This window comes from Puntigrus tetrazona, chromosome 21 (genome assembly GCF_018831695.1).
Source record: "Puntigrus tetrazona isolate hp1 chromosome 21, ASM1883169v1, whole genome shotgun sequence".
Taxonomy (NCBI): domain Eukaryota; kingdom Metazoa; phylum Chordata; class Actinopteri; order Cypriniformes; family Cyprinidae; genus Puntigrus; species Puntigrus tetrazona.
The window spans coordinates 474185-496206 of NC_056719.1; the positions used below are offsets into that span (position 1 = coordinate 474185).

At 37.8% G+C, this 22022-nt stretch overlaps 1 protein-coding gene across 1 annotated transcript in view; it reads left to right on the forward strand.

Moving 5' to 3' along the window:
• LOC122326268 (probable E3 ubiquitin-protein ligase HERC1) overlaps positions 1–20980 on the forward strand; it is a 57391-nt gene extending 36411 nt beyond the window's left edge. The window contains exons 43-78 of the mRNA XM_043221008.1: positions 865–992; positions 1076–1284; positions 1913–2181; positions 2256–2308; positions 2390–2587; positions 2674–2848; positions 3797–4046; positions 4277–4493; positions 4856–5118; positions 5280–5407; positions 5544–5668; positions 6389–6604; positions 6694–6821; positions 7189–7388; positions 8304–8418; positions 8610–8741; positions 8825–8926; positions 9013–9186; positions 10743–11048; positions 11673–11738; positions 12149–12274; positions 12366–12504; positions 13333–13514; positions 13596–13751; positions 13849–13971; positions 14299–14401; positions 14579–14748; positions 14845–14983; positions 16006–16172; positions 16424–16593; positions 17137–17302; positions 17371–17447; positions 17623–17875; positions 17959–18111; positions 18231–18536; positions 19423–20980. Of these exons, the coding sequence (XP_043076943.1) occupies positions 865–992; positions 1076–1284; positions 1913–2181; positions 2256–2308; positions 2390–2587; positions 2674–2848; positions 3797–4046; positions 4277–4493; positions 4856–5118; positions 5280–5407; positions 5544–5668; positions 6389–6604; positions 6694–6821; positions 7189–7388; positions 8304–8418; positions 8610–8741; positions 8825–8926; positions 9013–9186; positions 10743–11048; positions 11673–11738; positions 12149–12274; positions 12366–12504; positions 13333–13514; positions 13596–13751; positions 13849–13971; positions 14299–14401; positions 14579–14748; positions 14845–14983; positions 16006–16172; positions 16424–16593; positions 17137–17302; positions 17371–17447; positions 17623–17875; positions 17959–18111; positions 18231–18536; positions 19423–19608 (6070 nt within the window). The 3' untranslated portion in view covers positions 19609–20980. The remainder of the gene's footprint in view (positions 1–864; positions 993–1075; positions 1285–1912; positions 2182–2255; positions 2309–2389; positions 2588–2673; positions 2849–3796; positions 4047–4276; positions 4494–4855; positions 5119–5279; positions 5408–5543; positions 5669–6388; positions 6605–6693; positions 6822–7188; positions 7389–8303; positions 8419–8609; positions 8742–8824; positions 8927–9012; positions 9187–10742; positions 11049–11672; positions 11739–12148; positions 12275–12365; positions 12505–13332; positions 13515–13595; positions 13752–13848; positions 13972–14298; positions 14402–14578; positions 14749–14844; positions 14984–16005; positions 16173–16423; positions 16594–17136; positions 17303–17370; positions 17448–17622; positions 17876–17958; positions 18112–18230; positions 18537–19422) is intronic.
• The last annotated feature ends 1042 nt before the right edge of the window (positions 20981–22022 follow it).

The window sequence follows — 22022 nt, forward strand, 5'->3', positions numbered from 1 at the left end:
GTTTCCACCCACCTATTTTTATGCGCATTTTGAAGAAAAAAAAAAGCCAGTGCAAAATGCTCCCAAGTAATTTATTATATGTGACCCTGGGATTGAGATTTGTACCACACCTGGAAGCTGAATAAATATGTTTTAGGTTAAGTTTGGATGAGTTAGAACAGGACAATATTTGGCCGAGATTCAACAATTTGAAAATCTGGAATCTGAGGTTGCAAAAAAAAAAAATCACCTTTTAAAGTTGTCCAAATGAAGATCTTTTCAATGCATATTATTAATCAAAAATGGAGTTTTGATGTTTACAGTAGGCGATTCACAAAATATCAATATCATGGAAAATTATCTTTACTTAATGTCATAATCATTTTTTGCATTAAAAGAAAGATGTATAATTATAACCCATTCAATGTACTGTTGGCTTTTACTACAAATATAACCCAGCGACTTAAGACTGCATTTGTGGTCCAGGGTCACGTATATGAAAATGATCATATTCAGTGGCTTCTCCTATTTTTCTCAGTGGTATTTAGTGCCAGTTTACCAGGAAGTGACGATTTTGTTCTCTTTGACTCGTTGTTTGTAAACAGTGCTTTATTTGCAAATGTTTTATTGCGATATTCCAGTTTTGCACATAGGTTTAATTCGAACCTTTGGATGGAAACATATATAGTGTCTGCCTTTGGAAGCGCATAGCAGCATACTACACTTTCTGTTTCTAGTATACAGTATGTGATGTCTTTGCAAGATCACAGTGACCTACTAAATTTCCTAAAATATGATATACTGTACAGTACGCTGCAAGGAAAATGATATCTTGAAATGGGCTCATTTCCATTACTTATTTTGTATCCCTGATGTTTCTTCCAGTCTCTTGGCAGGTTTGGACTTGGTGGAGAGAGAGAACTTCTTAGATGTTCACCTCACTAGGAACAGACCTCCACCTGCACGGAGACAGCGGTCCGGAGTAAGCCAGAGAACGTCCTTCAGGAGAGCAGGTCAGAATCACATACAACGCAGTCCAGTTCATTTTTTAAAATTCATCAAGGATGAGTTTGCTCATGGAACTTCTTTGTTTCAGACTCGCCGTCGCCCAGTCCCGTGCCATCGCTCTACAGACAGGACGTGGGAGTGGCAGAGTGGCCGGAGCGGGCGGAGACGCACCCGTTTGCTGCTGAAGATGATTCAGAGCTGGGCTACATGGATGATCCGTACCAAGAAGAGCCGTACGAGGAGCTGCTCACACCAGAGTTCATCACCTCTGAGAGAGACACGCTGTGGATGGTAGAGGTACTGGAGATATTGTCTGTCTGACGTTCTGTATCTACCATTCTGTCACAACCCCTTTATTATTCCCTTCCATTTTTCTTTCATTCTGTCATTTTTTTTTTCTATTTTTCTCTCATTTTTATTTGTCTTTTTCTCTATTATTCATTCCATTTTTCTCCCATTCTTTTATGTATTCAAATTTTTACATTGTCACCATTGATTCTGTAGATCGGGTTTTTCTATCGTTCTACCATTTGGTCTACTTTTATCAATTCTATTTTTTTATCATTCTGTTATTCATTCTATTTCCTTAACGTTCTGTTGTTTGTTCTATTTTTCTCTTATCCTTTCACCCGTTCTATATTTCTATCATTCTGTCATGCATTCTATTGTTCATTTGCTCTTTCATTCATTCTGTTTTTCTCTCATTCATTCTTCATCATCCTGTCTGTCTATTGTTCTATCGCATTATTGTTGTCTATCATTTCTGTAACTCATTGTTTTGTATTTCTATCATACCTCATTTGTTCTTCCATCCCATTTATAATTTATCTTATCATTCTGTGCAGATGGCATTGTTTTTTTCATCATTCTGGCTGTTTTGATATTGTTTTTCCATTTCTGAACGTATTTCTCATTCTTCTCTCAGGGCAGAGAAGAGCACCCGGAGCCTCATGAGATGGTGGAGTGTGAGCTGTGTAACACACTCACCCTGCAGTTCAACATCCACATGAAGCGCAACCACCCGGGCTGCGGTCAAAGCGCCGGTCGCCGTGGTTACCGCAGCAACGGGGCCTACGTGGATGGCTGGTTCGGAGGCGAATGCGGATCGGGCAGTCCGTATTACCTGCTGTGCACTACATGCAGGGAAAAGTACCTGGCATCCAACTTAGGTGTTATGAGCTCCAAACAAGACAGGTGATGAAGAAACAATGAACACTCTGTAGCTATTGACTTTTGCTGTATAACAAACCGGATGCTGTTTTTTCCAGAGCAAGAGGTTTGGCGTCTGATCTGATCGGTCAGTTAGATGGCACATCAGAAGGTATATGTCCAAGCTTTTAAATAACCAACTCTATGCAGTTTAATATATGTGTGTGTAATGATTTAAATGTGTCTGTATTAGATGAATGGGATCTAGGTAACCAGGAAGACTCCGATTCAGACAGGCTTACAGGTCTGGAGGACTTTGGGATTCTTCTGAGGCCGTTGGGTCTGAGTGAGAAGAAGCCCGTGCCCGACCCAATCCCCTTCACTGAACACGACCCACTCGGAGCCCTCGTCAGTGGCTCGGTCAGTGGCGACAATAACCTGATTTACAAAGGTAAGCTCTTATTTAGTTTCATGTTTCCCACAAGAGCTTTCCAAAATGTCAGTGAAGTGTAGCGGGTTGTTTGTTTGTGTGTGTAGGTATTGTCAGCACCGAGCTGAAAAGCTCCTCGGTTCCTCTGAGTCTCGGGGAGCAGGCCGCATCTCTGCGAGAGCCCCAGGAGAGACTGTTGGCTCTGAGGAGAGTCACCTCCACCGCTCAGATCCTGCTAGCCTACAGTATGGTGATGAAAGCTCTCTCACAGACCTCCACCAGGTAACAATCACTCGTACCTGACTTCCCTCGGCACTATAAATATCATCTGCTCTGTGAACTCCTCCTCAGCGAATCTGACATGTCATACTGTGATGGATCCATCAATGTCTGAATGACCTGCAGAGAATCCGAGCCTCGCAGAATTCCATTACTTACCCATCAACATCACACTCATTAGTGACAAATGTGTTACCCTTTCCCTCATTATATTTGCCTTATTTATTCTTTGCGCATTTTACTTTTATTTAAATTTGTTTTGCACAATCCCTTTTCCTTGCTAAACAATAAACTCCTTTGCACAAATGCAGTATTTAATATATATTTATTTATTTTAAATAGAAAATAAAAAAGTAAACATACAAACAGAATTTAGGAAACATTGAAAATGTCTTTTATGAGAATTATTTTATGTAATCACCTTCACAGTTTGAAATACTTTGATAACTGTTGTTTTCCAGGTGTAGACTTTCCTCAAAAGAAAACCCTCAGATCAAAATTTTGTATTGGTTTTATTAATGTTGATTATATTTTCTGCTTCCATTAACCACAAAAATCCAAAATCATTTTCCAAAATGTAAAAATAGAAAAGATATATAAACAATATTAAAAAATGGTCATCAAACTTTATTAAAATCAATTTGTTTGGAAAAATTAAGCGATCTGCAGATCTGCAGATTTTTTTTTCTAACAGATTTTTTTCAAATGATTTTTATTTTTCAATAATTAAACATTTATGAAAATATAAGTAATTTTGTGTTTGTATTTATTGTAAATTATTTTAATGAATAGTCATTGCATCTTAAGTATGTTATTGTGAAAATTTAATTGCATGTTTAACTTTAACTTGACTTGTTTCTGGTGATGTGTACGGCGCACTTCTCCAGTTTAAACCCTGCCCCTTTGGATGTAAATGTATACACATTGTGTATCTGTAACCGTGTGTTTTAGTAGTTCAGTGTGTAATCAGTCCAGTGGTCTGGAGGCTCTGGGTCTGGCTGACATCCGTATCCTGGTGCGGCTGATGTGTCTGGCAGCAGGGGGGCGTGTCCACACTGGCATGGACCAGCAGGGAATTGGGCGTGGCTCTTTGAGTGATCGCACAGGCTCCGCCTTCCTGTCCTTCCTCAGCTCTGCTATCGGCAGTTTAGTGTCCCACAGTCCTGCTGCCTACAGAGAGTTAGTGGACATCTGCACTCAGGTACTGCACTCGCTCTCTCTCTCGCTCTCTCTCTCTCTCTCTCTCTCTCTCTCTCTCTCTCTCTCTCACTCTCTCGCTCTCCTCCCTTCCAAGTCTTTCTTGTCTCCTCCGCTAATGTTTCTCACCTCATTATCCTTGCTATGCTCTTCATCATTCTCTCCTTTCAGCTCATTTAATCATCCTGTCTCCCGCCTAATCACGCTGTCTCACCTGCATGTCCTTCCTCTCAGGATCTCATGGCAGCAGCTACAGGGATGAACATCAGCGCTATTACCGATCCGCAGCAGAGGATGAGGCAAAGCTCCTCCCTCAAGGGGGCGCCACAGGAGCCCAGAGAACTGACCCCGCCCACCTTCCTGGTCACTCAGAGTCTGGTGTCCCTCCTGACGGAGAAAGGTGTCCGATACCGTTACAGTGTGGATAGAAGCGATTCCACCGAATCAAAGGGTAAAGAATTTCCCAAAACAGTACATATATTTAAAATGTTTCATAAATATTTTTAGTTCAGTTCAGACCATCCATTTCTGAACTTTGTCATCCAGACCTGAAATGTTAAATTGAAGTAGTACCGACTAAAGTATCACTAAAGAAAATTAATGGTTCTTTGTCAGATGATGGTCACATGACAATAATTCTAGTAAAATATATTAGAAATACAATATAATAAAAATAAAATTAAATATTTAAATTTTATGTCACACTGTCATGGAAATCCTTTTAGAATTTATTTTATTATTATTTTTTTTTTTTACATATTTACGTATTACTTTTTATTATTATCCCAATTAACTCCGCATGTGACTGGACAGAAGTTGGAAGCCCTCCACCCTCAGGTCCTCCTCTCTCTCAAGTGGGAGTCCGAGTCGGGCCGCTGGAGCTTACTAATGCGCTCGCTGCCTGCGCCCTGTCGGCCAGGCTGACCAGCAGACACCGGCAGTGGGCGGCGCAACAGCTGGTCCAGGCCCTGGCGGTCTCTGAGAAAGACAACACCGCCAGACCCCAGACATACAGCGACATGGCCGGAGATCTGCGCAAGTGTCTCATTAAAAAGCTGGAAGGACATCAAAACAGAGTAAAGAGGATGTAGATACACTAGAAACACTTAAAGAATCATGCTAGATGTCTCTATCTCTATCTCTATCTATCTATTGCTATATATGTGTATATATATATATATATGTGTGTGTGTGTGTTGACTAGTAGTCTGTTTCTGATTGGCTGTTGTGTTTGTAGGTGAGCAGCTGCAGCTGGAATACAGAACAAGGTCTTTTGGCCACTGGCTCACAGGACGGGACCGTTCGATTGTGGACTGTAACGCCGAACACAGCAGAACTGCAGCACACGCACACCTGCAGCGTCAGGTGAGACTCTGGTTTTTGTCTCTTTGATTAGGAAAGGCAGAAATTCCACATTTTTCCCAGGTCTGTTGGGAAATCATTTTTCTGTCGAATGCTTTGGGCACTGACAGTTGTGTGTTTGTGTGTGTGGTCTCTGCAGTGAGGATGCTCAGAGCTCAGATGGTGCGATGGGATCTCATCTGCTGTCCGCTGTATCGTGGAGCGCAGGGGGAACTCTTCTGGCCGCCTTCCAAAACAAACTCATCAACATCTGGACCGTCAATGGTCAGACCAGCATCCTGCTGTCACATTTATGCACACACGCACACACACACACACACATATACACGCAAACAGCACTACTGCTGCCATATATTTTATATAATCGAATGGGTACAGTAATTTATAATTTATTGTAAGAGCAAGTTAACTTGAAGACGAGATGCAAGCAAAATTATGTTGCAATTAAGTTTGCATCAGAATAACTTTTCTTCTGAAACAATGTGTGCTGATGTGACCAGTGATAATTTAGTATTGTGTATATACTATAATAGTATTTATTAATTTATTTATACATTATGTACTATTACTAACATGTTTAAATGAGCTTTTTTTTTTATATTTATATTTTATATGTATAATTTAATGCATTAATTATCCTTTGTAATGCACTTTATAATGCATTGTACAATCTCACGATTAATTAATCTCTCAATTAATACATTATAACACGTGTCGAATCATTGTTTTTGTTCATTTTCAATTTGGTTGTAATTATTTACAAAAAGATATAATGTATTACAACACACTTAATGAATAATTATAACTATATATTTATAATAACCTGTTATAATGCGTTATAAGTAAAGGTTTTATGTAAAGTGTTACTCATTTATTTTTATTTTAAGTTGTAGTATTTTTGCTATGCTTCAAATATCCTGGACAAAGTGGTTGTATTATACAAGCACCTTTTGGAAGTGTTCGTTGTTGTCTTCCTTCCTGTAGGTACTCAGGCGCACATTGAGGCTCAGTCGTCCTGGGTCACTGCGCTCTCGTGGGTTCAGACCTCCACTCCGTTCCTCAGTCAGGAAGCCTGCAGTCAGGTTAGCCCTCCTGAGAGTCTGCTGGTGGGCCGGCTGGACGGCTCCCTCTGCTGGCTGGAGGTCACGGACGACTTGAGGGTGGATCGAACAGAGCTCACTCACTGCTACAGGAAAGAAGGTTAGTCCATAAATGTGCTGAAAATTCCTTTTTTAATGTGTGTTCATTATTCAGTGGAGAATGACTATCGCTGTGTTTTTTTTTTTTAGCACCTCAGTGTCTGGCCTGGTACAGTGTTGATAAACCCTTTGCCGTGGGCTATCCCGATGGCAAAATTCTTCTAGCAACAGCAGAGAGCTACGAAATCGACCCGCCTATTTTGCTAACAGCATTTCCTGTAAGTATGGAGTCCTAAAGACAAACACTTCATTCACCAGTAATGACGGCCTGGTCAATACCGATGTAAGGTCAGCGAATAAATCATTTATTTGGACTAATTAAAACTGTTTGTTCTTAAGACAGTCAACTGGAAGTGATATGAATCACAAGCATTTCATTCATAAAATACACTTGTTTTTATTCTATAAAATGCAACGTGGAGACTTTCGGAAAACCTTTTGAATAATGACCTTAACAAACCAAATGATCTGAATTAATGAAATGAATTGGGATTGTTGACACATTTCAGACAGATTGAAACTGAACACATACTTTGACACAAATAAACCTGTATGTTTGAGAGTGACGTGTTTGTATGTTGACAGGAGAGTGTGAGTGCGCTCCGGTGGGACCCTACTGGTCATCTGCTGCTGTCTGTGGGCCGCTCTGAGGTGGTGAAGGTCTGGGGTCGTGCCAGTGGTGCGTGGGTCACCCTCCACTCTTTGTTCCACACCGGCACCGTCAACACAGCCGAGTGGTGCCCTTTGCCCGGGAGAGGACCGGAGCCTCGTCTTATGATGGCAGTGTAAGTGTGCCATTTGCTTAATCATTACAGCGATTTTCAGAAATGCACCTACTTCAGTATGTAGCAGATTGTTGGAGGTGTTACTACTTGTAAAAAAAAAAAAAAATCCATTTACAATGCAGAATTCTTAAAATGGCAATAAATTGGGAATAGAAACCATTGCTATTTTACAGTATCATTGAGACATAATCAAGACAAACAAAATTTTATATATATATATATATATATATATATATATATATATGTATGTATATATATGTATATATATATATACTTTTTTTTTTTAATTAGTTTTTGTTGCCTTTAAATATGTCTGTATAATTTTTTTTTCAGTTTTATTTTCATTTATCTTACATTATTTACATTTAGCAGACACTTATTATTATTTTTATTACTTTAGAATGAGAAATGTTGCATTGGAATTTTTAGCAACTGATATTTTCTTTAATATAGCATAAATTAGAGTGTAACGAATTATCAAAAAGAAAAAAGAAACATAGCAATACATTTTTAATAGTTAATAAAAAAAAAATTATGCACAGGTAAATTGTTTATAGTAAGATCTATGACATGATTTAGATAATAGATAGAACAGAAGTTAAACCTAAAGGTCATAGAAAGAGTGGAAAATAGACAAATTGAAGGATGTCTGTGGTGAAAGAAACATTAACATTATAAATGAATCAAATCAAGTGGTCCTAAAATGTTACAAAAGTATATAGTATGGCACTATTATTATTTTTCACACCATTAAAGTGAAGAATGGGTGCACAATATCTCACAGGAGAGCTTTAAATGAGCACTTCATGAAGTATTTTTAGGATATGCAGACATGTCTCTATTATATTGGTACTAAAGGATGCACAGGTGTCCAATCCATGACGTAAAGGTTAAGATTTTCTTTTATTTCCTCAGTGGATGTCAAAATGGCCTCCTGTATGTGTGGACTCTTCCTCAAGGGGGTGCTAATGTCTCAGTGCCCAATTTCCTTGCCCAAACTACCAGCCAAGACAAGAGCAGTGCCATCAAGGTCAGATTGATTTTTTTTTTTTTTTTTTTTGCATAGGATAATTTACTTGAAGTAAATGAATCCTTTTTATTTATTGCCTGTTAAAACTCACCTTTCAATTCACTTTCTTACTGCTAGATTAATTGTCACTAAAGGTCTTTTTTAGAGTTTGTTAGTTACAGTTTTTGTGTGTGTGTGTGTGTGTGTTTAAGCGGGGGAATGCTAAATGTGTGTTCCGCCTGAGTGGACACATTACTGCGGTAAAGACCCTGTCATTTTGCCCCAGTGGACTTGTGCTGGTGTCTGGAGGAATCGGAGGGGTGCTCAACATCTGGTCTCTCAGGGTGAGTCAAACGCTTCGTATAGGTATTCCTTCTATTGGCTTTACAAAGCTCCTGTTTGCGGCTGAAACTCCCCTGTGTTGCAGGATGGTTCAGTCCTGCAGACTGTGGTTACAGGAATGGGCTCTGTGGTTTGTACCACCTGGATCCCACACATAGGGGTGACCGCTTGTTCTGGAAGATCAAAGGTGCCGAACGCTTTCTGAAACGGTGTTTAAATCAATTATTGTTTGATTTGAAATATTAACGTTTAATTCCGTTTCTCCTAATACAGGATGTTTTGCTAATTCGCTGTACCCCAGACTGGATCTCTCAGAATCACGTTCTGGCCTCTTGCCGTTCTGTTCTACGCAGTCAGGGCATTCTGGGATTGAATCGTGCCCCCTGCATGGCCGTCTTTCTTGAGCGCCTTCCTACTTTGCTTCAGGAGCAGTACAGCTATGAAAAGGTGCACACACTTTCTCAAAATTCACTACATTTATTGTTCAGGTGATGAGTTATCTTTTGCTGTCTTTGTGTTGTGGCTGATAACTGATGAATATTACGTATTTTGTAAAAAAATATAACAAAAACAAAACATTAAAGACAAGTGAAAACTATATAAAAAAACAAATAGTTTTTAACCTTTAATCTTTTAGTATACAAATCAAATGAAAAATCGCTAATACTTACAAAACACTCTCATACAAAATTGTCATGTATATATATGATATGGATATATAAAAAAAAAAATAAAAAAAAAAAAAATATATATATATATATATATATATATATATAAGTTTTCATATAAATATTATTGTTGGTGTTGTTAATTTTTATTATTTTTGTGAAAATAAATTGTATAATTGTATAAGTTAAATTATTGTATAATTCATTACATTGATATTATTCTGATATTATAATTTTAAATTGTATTATTCTTGACTTTGCTGTGAATAATACATTTAATGCTGATAAATGAAATATAATTATTATAATCGCACCGCTTTGTTTTATTCATTTAAATTAATTTGAAGGACCTTTATGGATAGATTTTGATTCTAAAACAGGAAAAGCTGTATAAGTGTGCTTTGTGTTGAAATGAGTTCTTGAAGTCTTCTCTAATGCTTTAGAAATGACATAACTGCATTCTGTACATTAGAACAACTGACGCGTAATATACATATTTGCCTCCGTTCTGATCTCATGATTTTCTGCTAGCATATTGACTCTCCTTTGACCAGTTTTGCTGCAGAGTTTCACTTAACAGTCTCTATTAACAGCTCGGTTAAACAGCAGAGATCTCCTGCAGTCTGCAGTCTGCTGAGGAGAGACCAGAGTCCGTCAGTTCACTGCAGCTTCTGCTCTGATAAATCTGAGCTGCAGCTTTCTGGGTCAACATCACCTCAGCACCACCAAGAGTTTTAATTCATACTTCATCAAATTAGATTTTATAATATATTAAAACAGAGATCATATCTATCTATTTATCATTTATCCCTACATACATACATACTACATACACACACACACACACACACACATATATATATATATATATATATATATATATATATATATATATATATGAGTATATATATATGAGTATATATATATATATATATGAGTATATATATATATATATATATATATATATATATATATATATATATATATATATATATATATATATATATATAGTATATATATATATATATATATATATATATATAGTATATATATATATATATATATGAGTATATATATATATATATATATATATATATATATATATGAGTATATATATATATATATATATATATATATATATATATATATGAGTATATATAGTATATATAATCTATTTTTATTGTATTTTTATTGTATTTTAGATTTAATAAATGCAGTCTTGGTGACTTTAAACAACATAAACCTTAATTATTCCATAATGGTTTCTATGAAAAGGTATTCTCAGCGTGTTGTATATATCATGTAACATCATATCTTTTTATGTGTGCTCCTCAGAGTCACGTGATGGCGGGCGATCAGCTGACCCACAGTGCCTTTCTTCAGAGTCTGGCCGCTCTGGCCGTGGGTCTCTTCTTGGATCAGTTGCTGTGCCGTCAGCCCAGACCGCCTCACCACAGCGGGACGGGGCCGGAGCAGGACGGGACCCTTGGATCCTTCTGCCCCTCGGAGTGGAACTGGCTTTCCACTTATTCAACCACAGTGAAGAGCGCAGAGGCGTTTGCTCGTGGCACCGCCTTCCCAGAGTCCTTCATTGCACCAGAGTTCCATCATTCTGGGTCCACGGAGCTGACCAAACCATTGGTAAAATACAAAGAAGTTAATCCTTGTGAAATATTTGAAGGAACATCTGTTTCTAATGTTAGTGTGGTTTTTTGCACAAAAACAACATAATTTATTCAAGACCTTTTTTGACTCTTGTTTTGACACTTGGAATATTAAATGAGATGTTTTTGCTGCTTTACTTTTAAGAAAAGAAGAAATGCGTAAGAAGGATAAAATAAAAAAAAAGATAAAGTCAAATAATTCAAAATGAGAGACAAAAAAATGCGTAAAAACAAGTAAACTGTGAAATAATGACAGTGTTAGTATATATATCATTTATCAAATGTTATATATTTTTTATATATTTTAAATATTTCAATTAAATTCAATATATAAATACTAAAATAACTAAAAATAAAATTAATAAAACCATATAGATGACTAGTGTATTATATGCAAAACACACAACAAAATTACAAAAATTTCAGCTACAATTAAAGTGAAAACTGAAAATATAAACATTAAAAACCGGTTTAAGATATAATAGTATCTCAGTGACGTCAGAATTCCTTCAGGGAAAAAAGTAGAAAAATCCTGTTTTCAACAATATGCCCCTTAAAGGTTATTTAGATTTATGCAAAGAGTCTTTTGATCTCCTTCCAGGACAACAGTAAATGGACCTTCATGATGGATGAGCAGCTCATGTCCTGGGCGACCAGCAGACCTGAAGTAAGTCTGTGTGTTCCTGAACTTGTGTGAGGTTTTGCAGATAACCTGGAAGTGTGTGTTAAGACGTCCGGATCTTCCTTCATCTATCTCATCCGTCTCTGTCAGTATAGCCCCTGTGTTCAGCATTGTTCTTTCAGGCAGATTTTTATCACTCTTCGCATGTTTTTATTCATTCAGCTTTTATAAATTACCCCACACAAAAAAACCCTGTCTCCGCTTTACGTGAATTCCTTTCCTCATTATTTAAAGCATATCTCTGTGTGTTTTACGTTTACAGCTTGCTGAAATGGCTTGAGATTACATTAAAAGAACAATGTTTTTCAATGCGTATTAAGGGATTATTCTTCTATTTAACAGTGCTTTAAACATCTTTCTTTAATCTAATAAAGTCCCGTTTGTGGTTGTGACAGGACTGGCAGCAGGGTGGTAAAAGCGAGGTGTATTTGTGGGGTAATGGGCGTCACGGGCAGCTGGCGGACGCTGGAACCAGCGCTTCTGTGCCCACACTCGCTCCCTCTCTCTCCCAGACTCAACAGGTAGATTATTAACGCGAAACGCACGCAAAGATACCACAAAAGTTGGCGTGTTGGTTTTAAAAGAGTTCTCTGTGCTGTGTGTTTCTCTCAGGTTGTTTGTGGTCAGAACTGCACGTTCTTGGTTCAGGCTAACGGTACGGTTCTGGCTGTAGGGGAGGGCAGTTACGGACGGCTCGGACAGGGTAACTCAGACGATCTCTACACGCCGACTATCATATCAGCTTTACAAGGTAATGTGAATTAACACGTACTGACTGTTATGTAAGTTTTATTTAATAATGATATGGAAAATATATACACACACTATATTGCCAAAAGTATTGGGTCACCCCCTTCTAATGATCAGGTTTGACTATCCTAGCAATATCCATGAGGACTAATGTTAATGTTAAAGCATATAATGATATTTTAGGGGATTTTTATAGCAACAGTTTGGACATGACCCTTGACTGGTCTGCATAAAGCCAGCTCCTGTTCCCAGAACACCTCTGGTGTGACTTTAAATGCATCCTTTGAGCCAAAAACTCTTTACCAAAGACAAATGACTTGTAGATATGGATGCAGTCATATTAGACACTTCCAAAACTGTTGCGAGAGGTTTTTAAATACATGAATTTTGTTTCCATCTTTGATGTTTTTTTTTAAGTACAATAATAATAATAATGACTTGTTAATAACAATCAACATTCATAATAATAATAATCACAACAACAATAAATAATTATTATTAATAATAGTAATATAATAACCTATGTTTTTAAATATATTGTTACTATATAATAGTTAATAATAATACTTTAAAAATTATTATCATTATTGTATTAGTTGTTGTTGTTGTTAATAATTGTATTTTTTTAATTTAATATCAACCTCTGTTGTTTTATATTGTAACTATAATTGTAGAATTAATAATAGTGTATGTAATAATTAGTAATGACAACCTCTTAATCAATTTGCTAAATAACGTAGTGTAACTATACAATAATTATAATTAATAGGAATGAAATATTATTATTATCTGAACTTCAATATAAAAATTCTCCCTACCAATACTGTAGGTTATGTAGTGACTCAGCTGGTGACGTCATACGGGTCTGATGGCCACTCATTGGCTCTCACTGAGACCGGAGAGGTGTTCAGCTGGGGTGATGGGGATTATGGGAAACTCGGTCACGGGAACAGTGAAAGGCAAAGGCGACCCAAACAGATCGAGGGTCTGCAAGGAGAGGAAGTGGTGCAGGTAAGACAATCGCCAAAACCATCAAACGAACAGGTTTAAGGATTCAGAAGATTTCGGTTGAACATCATTCCCCTCTTTCAGCTGGCGTGTGGGTTCAAACACTCAGCTGTCATCACAGCGGATGGAAAACTCTTCACCTTTGGCAGTGGAGATTCTGGACGCTTGGGTCAAAGGTCAACTTCGAACAAGATGGTCCCAGAGAGAGTTACAGCACTGGATGGGTACCACATTGGACAGGTGCTTCTTCATTGTCGGGACTTTCATTCTAATGTGTGTGTATATGACCTTTGATCAGCCCGTGATGAGTGAAGATGACCTTTTCTGTCGTGTTTAGGTGTCATGTGGTATCAATCATACTTTGGTCCTGTCATCAGACGGCCTGACCGTGTGGGCTTTCGGAGACGGCGATTACGGTAAACTGGGTATTGGACCATGTACAGTGAAATGCTACCCACAGGTACAGTCTTACTGATTAATTGGTTGCATTTTCGTTCAAAACGTTTGAATTTGGTGCAATTTCTTCTTGCCAAAGAATATTTTGAAAGATGAATATTGCGGGAACCAAGGCTGCAATTATTTGTTCAAAAACACAATAAAAACTGTAATAATGTGAAATGTCATTACAATGTAAAGCAAACTGTTTTCAAATCTAATATATTTCTGTGATACGAAATGCTTTGTAACATTATAAATGTCTTTCATGGTCACTTTTGATCAGTTTGATGCATCCATGCTCAATAAAAAAAAACTTGTGAAAATCTTTCTTGTTTATATTTGTTGTTAGAAAGTGGAGGCTCTTTGCAATAAAGGCATTAAAAAGGTTGGATGTGGAACACATTTCTCAGTGGTTCTGGCCAAAGATGGACACGTCTACACGTTCGGCCAAGGTACACCCTCCAGAAATAATCATCGAAATGTGTTTGTGTCTAAATGTGACATCATTTGTGTGTAAATGTGACATTTTGATTCTAGTCTGCACCAGTTTTTGTTCAGAAGAATATTTTGATCGTAAAGTTTTTTGAATGACCTCTGTGATGTTAAGAAATGCGTTTATGTTCTCCCAGAGCGCCTGATAGGTCTGCCGGACTCCATGCTAAAGAATCACAACCGGCCGCAGATCATTCCCGCTCTGGAGGGCGTCTTCATCGAGGACATCGCTGTAGGCTGTGAGCACATCCTTGCTTTATCCAACACCGGAGACGTGTATGCGTGGGGTTGCAACTGTGAGGCCCAGGTACTGTCGGTGATGATGTTTAATCATGTTTTCTGTGGATGTTTAAGAATTCGTAAATATGTAGCAGAGCTTATGTGCTCTTCGTGTGCATTACAGCTGGGTCTGGGCCATTCCAATCCCGTCAAAGAGCCCACTCTGGTTACAGCTCTACAGGGTAAGAACATCAGGCAGATCTCGGCTGGACGCTGTCATACCTCGGCCTGGACCACACCGGCTCTCTCAACCAGAGCTTCAGGTAAAAAAATAAACAAATCCTGCCTTGGAGCTTTAGGAGTAAACCATTAAAATCATCTCATCTAATCATTTTTACTTCCATGCAATTAACACTGTTCAATAGTAAGTGTGTTCTCACTCCACTAGGAAAGAAAATTACAAAAAATAAAGTTTACATTTTTTTAAATGTTAAAAATTTGATTGTTGCCTGGGGAGGTCCAAGAAATCAATAAGATCTTAAAAATGAGAAAAAAAAAAAAAATTGTGTAGTAAATATTTAGTGTTTTTATTCAGTAAGAATGCATTCAATTGAACAAATGCTAGTAAAACATTTATAATGTTATACAAATCCTGAATCAGTTCAGCTAAATATATAAATATAATCAGCACAGTTGATTTCAACATTAATAATAATAATTATTTCTTGAGCAGCAAATCAGCATATTATAATAATTTCTGAGGAATCATGTGACACTGGAGACTGGAATAATTATGCTGAAAGTTAATAAATAACATATGAATAAATTACATATTAAAAAATATTTTAAAAACATAATTGTAAAGTGTAATAATATTTGACAGTATTACTATTTATTAACTTTATTTATTTATAGTTGATCAATTCAATTAGGAATTGGCCTTTTGTCAAAAAATATTACAAATCTTACAGTCCCAGGCTTTTGAATTATACTGTATATATTTTATTTTGGTTATTCTTGTCTCTAAAGTATTTTAGAAGACGTAGCTTTGGAATACCAAAGCAATTTGGAATATGCAATTTTAAAACTACTTATCCTAGCATCAAACAACAGGCAGACATATAGAAAATCCTGAAAAGGTCTCGGTCAAAAGCTGTAAACTCTGCAAAACTCAGATTTGCAAAGGTGTTTTGCTGGATCCTAGCGCATCTCGGCAAAACACATTCACATCTCCAGACTCTGACCTCATCACTGAACTTCTGTTCAAGAATCATTTCCTCAGCAGTGGACGTGAGAATTGTTTTTTGCATTTCATGTCAACAACTCTTGACCGTGTGTTTTGCAGGTTGTTCAGGGATACAGCTGGGTCTGCCTCAGTCCGTGCCTCCGCAGTATAACGCCCTCAAAGACTGCAGCCCTGAAGCGCTAAACACCCGTCTCAGAGTGCTGTACCACTTCTCTGATCTTATGTACAAGTCCTGGAGGCTTCTGAACCTCGACCCCCGCAGTCAGGTACACAATCAATAATAAAACAAACACACACACACATTCATGTGAATCACTGCACTGGGAAAAACTGTACTCTCTGCAGAAGAACCTTTCATCATTTTCTAAGCTCAGCTGAATTTGTGTCCAGTTTGAAAGTGTTCCTTGTTACGGTTCCTGTTTTTTTTTTTACCTCCAGACTATTAGGTCTGTGTAGGTCGATACCAGAGCAGAACCTTTTTTTTGTCTTACCTTGTCACTGTCTGGCTGGTTTCCAGGTGAATGCATCCCGCTACAGCTCAGGTACTGCTGCCATCGTACAGGGCCAACTCAGAGGCCTCCTGTCCCCGAAAGTCAACACTCTTCCTCTCGTTCGTACTATTGGCAGAACCATGACCCAGGGAAAGACCTACGGCCCCCAGATTACAGTCAAACGGATCTCCACCAGGTACAAAAAAGAGATTTTTAACTAGGGATGCACAATTAATCAAAACAATTTACAGCATTATTATTATTAAAGTTATTAGAAATGTATTATTAATAGTATTATAGTAGAGTTTGAATTTATTTAATGTACTTATGACGGAAAAAATATATTTCATGGATTAATGCTTTAAAATAAGATACTATATTACTCAGTATTTCCAGTCTTGAAAAGCGATTTGTCATATAAATTAATAAAATCATGCAACTTCACTATCATTTTTATAACAAATATTTATTTTTCTAGTTATGCCTAAATGTAAAATATTGTATCAGGTAGAAATTCTGAGTAAAACAATAGTTTAAAAGATTCTTATCCTTAATACTGGGAAATTCTTGACAATGGGGGGGCCTTGGAGTCAAAAAAGTTGAGGACCACTAGATTAGTGGAAGTGTAGAAAATGTAGATGGATAGTTGATAGACGGTGTTTGTAAACTTCTTGTTTGAGCTACATTTGTATTTGCCGAGATTTACTTGAAGTACCTAACCTTGTCCTCCGATCCACAGGGGGCGCTCTAGCAAGCCCATTTTTGTCCAGATCGCCAAACAGGTGGTGAACCTGAACCCCACTGAGCTGCGTCTGCCCTCTAGAGCATGGAAGGTGAAGCTGGTCGGAGAAGGGGCAGATGACGCCGGAGGCGTTTTTGACGACACCATCACTGAAATGTGCCAGGTACGTCCATTTTCTTAAAAGGGTTGGTTTGTCATTCAGGCATCCAAAACCAAATTCTCTTTTCCCAGGAGTTACAGTCTGGTGTGGTCGAGCTTCTCATTCACACTCCCAACAGCTCTGCAGACGTTGGTAGCAACACTGACAGGTACGTTATAGATAATAAAATTTAAAATCAGAATATGCAGTGATGATATATTTTTGTAGGCTAAACCAGAAGGTAGCTTCACGCTGGTTTCTTCAACAAAAACCTGGTTTTGGTCTACAAAAATACGTCATCCCTTGCAGCACTCGATTGCCTCTAAACTCCATGCTCTTTACAGGTTCTTGCTGAACCCGGCAGCAGTCACAGAAGATCACATAGTGCAGTTTCGCTTCTTGGGGATCCTAATGGCGGTGGCCATTCGAACCAAAAAGCCCTTGGATATGCACCTGGCGCCGTGGGTGTGGAAACAGATGTGTTGTATTCCTCTGGGAGCCGCCGACCTGGAGGAGGTGGACCTGCTCACGTACCGCTCACTTCAGGGCATCTTACACCTGGACAACAGCGTGATCAATGAAGAGAACTTCACAGTGGTGAGCAACACAGACCCGAGAGACCAGCAGAGATCTTCCATTCAGACATGACTTTCTTCACAAACTTCTTTTATTATTTGTAGATGATCCCACTGGACTCGTTTGTGGCTCACAGTGCTGATGGCACGTTGGTTCCGGTGATTCCTGGTGGGCATAACGTCCCCCTGACGTTCTCCAACAGGAACGATTATGTGGAGAGAGCCTTGCACTACAGACTTCACGAAATGGACAGACAGGTATCTGCCTCTCTTCTAGACTCTTCGGAATTAAAGTCTCACTTAAAGGAATGGCTCGTATAGAGCGATCGTGCTTGCGGACAGTACGTAATGGTAATGCGGTTTTTGTGTGTATGTAGGTGGCAGCAGTAAGGGAGGGCATGTCCTCAATCATCCCGGTCCCGTTGCTTTCCCTGCTCACGGCTCGACAGCTGGAACAGCTGGTGTGCGGCTTGCCCGAGGTCTCTGTGGAGATGTTGAAGAAGGTGGTACGATACCGTGACATTACTGACAGCCATCAACTCATTGGCTGGCTGTGGCAGAGCCTCGAGGAATTCACCAATGAGGAGAGAGTGCTGTTCCTGCGCTTTGTGTCAGGACGCTCTAGACTGCCATCCAATCCGGCAGACATCACACAAAAATTTCAGATCATCAAAGTCGATCGGGTAAGGCCACTGTCAGGTGTAGAATATCCTCTTTATTATAAACTAACTAAAAATAATTATTTTAATTTAATATCTAATAATTTAATGACAAATGACAAAATTGGTCTAGAATATTGTCTTTACAATATAATTTAAAATAAATTAAAAAATGAATTATTACATTGAATTTAATTAAAGTTTATTACATTATTCAGCTTTATTCAGTTAACTACAAAATAGTTTTAATTGAACAAGATTTAGTGACGACAAATTACTAAAATTTACTTTTGAATGAAATACTAAAAATTATTTTACTAAAATATACCCCAAAATTGTATTGTCATTTGTTTGATTATTAATGTTTATTATAAAGGTTTGGCAGTTATATTGAAATTAACTTTTGAACCAAAAAATAGCTAAAATTCTCCCAAAAATGGAAAATTATAGATTGTATTTTTACGATTTCAAAAATGGACTAAATAACTGACAGCTAATACTGTCGAATGATTTAATCAACCAGAAAAAAAGTTTTTGTGTACATGCGTGTGCGTAGTGTGTATAATTATTTTCTAATTATTTTATAAATACGCACATATGCATGTATACATTTAAAAAAAAAAAAAAAAAAAAAAAAGAAATTTGTTTTATATATTAAATGTATTTATATAAATATACACGGAAATATATACTGAAAATATATGTGTGGTTGTATATACATAATAAAAATATACACATTATGCACACATTATGTAAAAAGTTATTTTGTCAATAGTAGTTAAATGGTGGAGTTATCCACCAATCTTGGTAGTATTGGCAAATATCGTCCGATCAATCAGCCATCTAAATATGTATTTTCCATGCCCGAATTGGGATGAAATCCAGGTCTCACTGTTTTTTCTCTCAACAGCCTGTGAACGGGCTTCCTACGGCCCAGACGTGCTTCTTCCAGCTGCGCCTTCCTCCCTACACGAGCCAGGCCATACTAGCCGAGCGCCTACGCTATTCCATTCACAACTGTCCCTCCATAGACATGGACAACTACATGCTGTCACGCAACACCGACCCTGCCGATGGCTCCGACACGGAGTACTAACACGCCACCCTCAAAAACAGACTCTACAACGCTACAAAGCACAAAATAACCCTCATAAATGCCTCCGGTTGCACTTCTTTTTCATACATGCAATACATTTCTCGGTCACAAAGCCTCACGTTCTTACTCTCCGCGGTACCCAGAACGCACCGCAGTCGCCAGTTCTTCCACAAGGTCAAAGGGAGAATATTTAAGCAATTAGAGTCTTTATTTATTCCTTTTTGTATCATCTTCGTGTCTCTGAATGTTTGCAGGAAACTTCGTAAAACGGAAAAAAATATTACCATACCGTTACAAGCGCCGTGCCTGGAATGGTCGCGATGGTTTCTTCTCTTGGCGTTAGCGACAGAAACCGGGGTCAGTTCGTAGGTGAGCACTTGGCAGCTAGCTTCCTGCCCCGGTTTATGCCAAAGGCTATTAAACTACTGTACTGTACTGTACACAATACCTGTACGCAAGACTCAGTGAAGAAAAAAGAAAAAAAAGTACTGTGAGTCTGAGAAACAAGTCCCAGAGCAATCGTTTGGGCATTTGTATCAAGCTAGCTTGTATCTTTAATGAATGTATACTTGCAAATGCCATGCACGTGTGCACTCCAATCTTTTATTTGCCAAATACTGTACTGATGCTGTACATTACATAGGGTTTAACGAATTTTAGCGTTTTTTTTTTTTTTTTTTTTGTTGCAACTGTGAAACGGCGCGTGGAGACGTTTGGTGATTGTCGTGTCCGTCTGTGCATTCTCACAGAGCGGGAGTGCAGGTTTCTTACACTATGCTGATCGGTCATCAGTGTTATTATGTGCTTTGAGCTCGTATGCCTCAGTGCTGGATGTAAAACATGTTTTGACTGTTTTTACTGGTGTGTTTGATAGAGGAGAGTCGCTCTTTACTCTCTTAACTTTCTGTATGCGGTGGTTTACAGTATCGGTCGATTATCATTATTTGTTTTTCCATAAAATATTTATCCGAGTGAGCTTTATGTGTTGGGAAGTCGACTAATGAAGGCTCATTGCGCTGTTTTGCACTTTAGACCTGTATGCATTGCGCTTTAGGAAAATCGCATTCACTATAATATTTAAAGATTTCAGATTAATTTATCTAGAGATTCTCCAAACACCAACGAGTCACTACTGATATAAACCTCTTGGCTGATTTTTTTTTTTTTTTTTTTTTTTCATGGAAGTATCCAGAACTAACATAAAAGATTACTTTGTCAGGCTCTGATATGATGGTATTTGGTGATGCTCAAATTTCAGATTAAGCCATAAAACAAGAACGATTCAAGTCTCTTTAAACTGTATAATATCTCATGGCGATGGCCTCTCAGATGGACAATGCACTGTACTGTAAATTAAACTTTGTGTACAGACTTTTGTCTCCGCTTAATCGATTTCATTTGATTCTGAAAAGTTATTTCTGCCATGTTTTTGTGTCTCCCGTTTCCAAAGACCAAACAAAGAAAAAACAATAAATTCTTAATAACGGGAAGTTAGTTGTGATACAGTAAATATTAAGTACAATAAAAAAACTGTAACATCATTTATTCAGCAATTTATTCAGAGTCCATCCAAATTATCTTCATTCTGTTCCAAAGATGAATGATCTAAGGGTTTGGAATGGCATAAAGGTGAGTAATTAATAACTCAAGTAACTCAATCAAACCACATAGACAAAGCAAAAGTGATCACATAATAAAACCTAACACTTGTGTTACGACATTAACGTTGAGTCCAATATAGACTTCAACACGGGAGTAAACCTATGGGTGAGGTTTCCAGTTTTTTGGACGCTATCCACCTTTTTATGTAAAAAAAGGTCACTGCCATTTGTAGGGGTCTAGCTTCCGATCTCATATGTGTCCAGCTATTTGTAATCGTACAGAACCGTTTGTTTTGCTGCTTGATATTGAAAATTGGTGTGTCTTAGTGTACTATTTTAATGTATTTAACTATAGGCTGATGAACCGGAAGCCTCGCCCATTACTTCCACGTTGAGGAAAAAGGTAAATAACGGTAAGGTTAAAACTTTGCACTACAAACCAGTGTATTCATAATTTAGATAATAGATTAATATAACATAAGACGCACCAGTTTTCAATATCAAGCAGCAAATCGAACGGTTTTGTACATTAAAAAAAATCTGTATGAAGACGAGACCGGAAGCATAGAATTTGCAAATGGCCGCGTCCGATTTTACGTCAAGAAAACGGTAGAGAGCCGGCACCGCTGTCTTAGTTTCAATCTAAATTTTTTTTTTAGTCCCGAGCTGTTTCATGTCGACCTAAAAATGAAACGTTAGTAGGCTATTGCTGCTCTTTTAGCGTTGAATAGCGTTCAGACCTGAATAAAACTGCAAATTCATCCTTTGCCACTAGGTGCCGCTTCTGAAGCGTTAAAAGCACATAAACGCCGT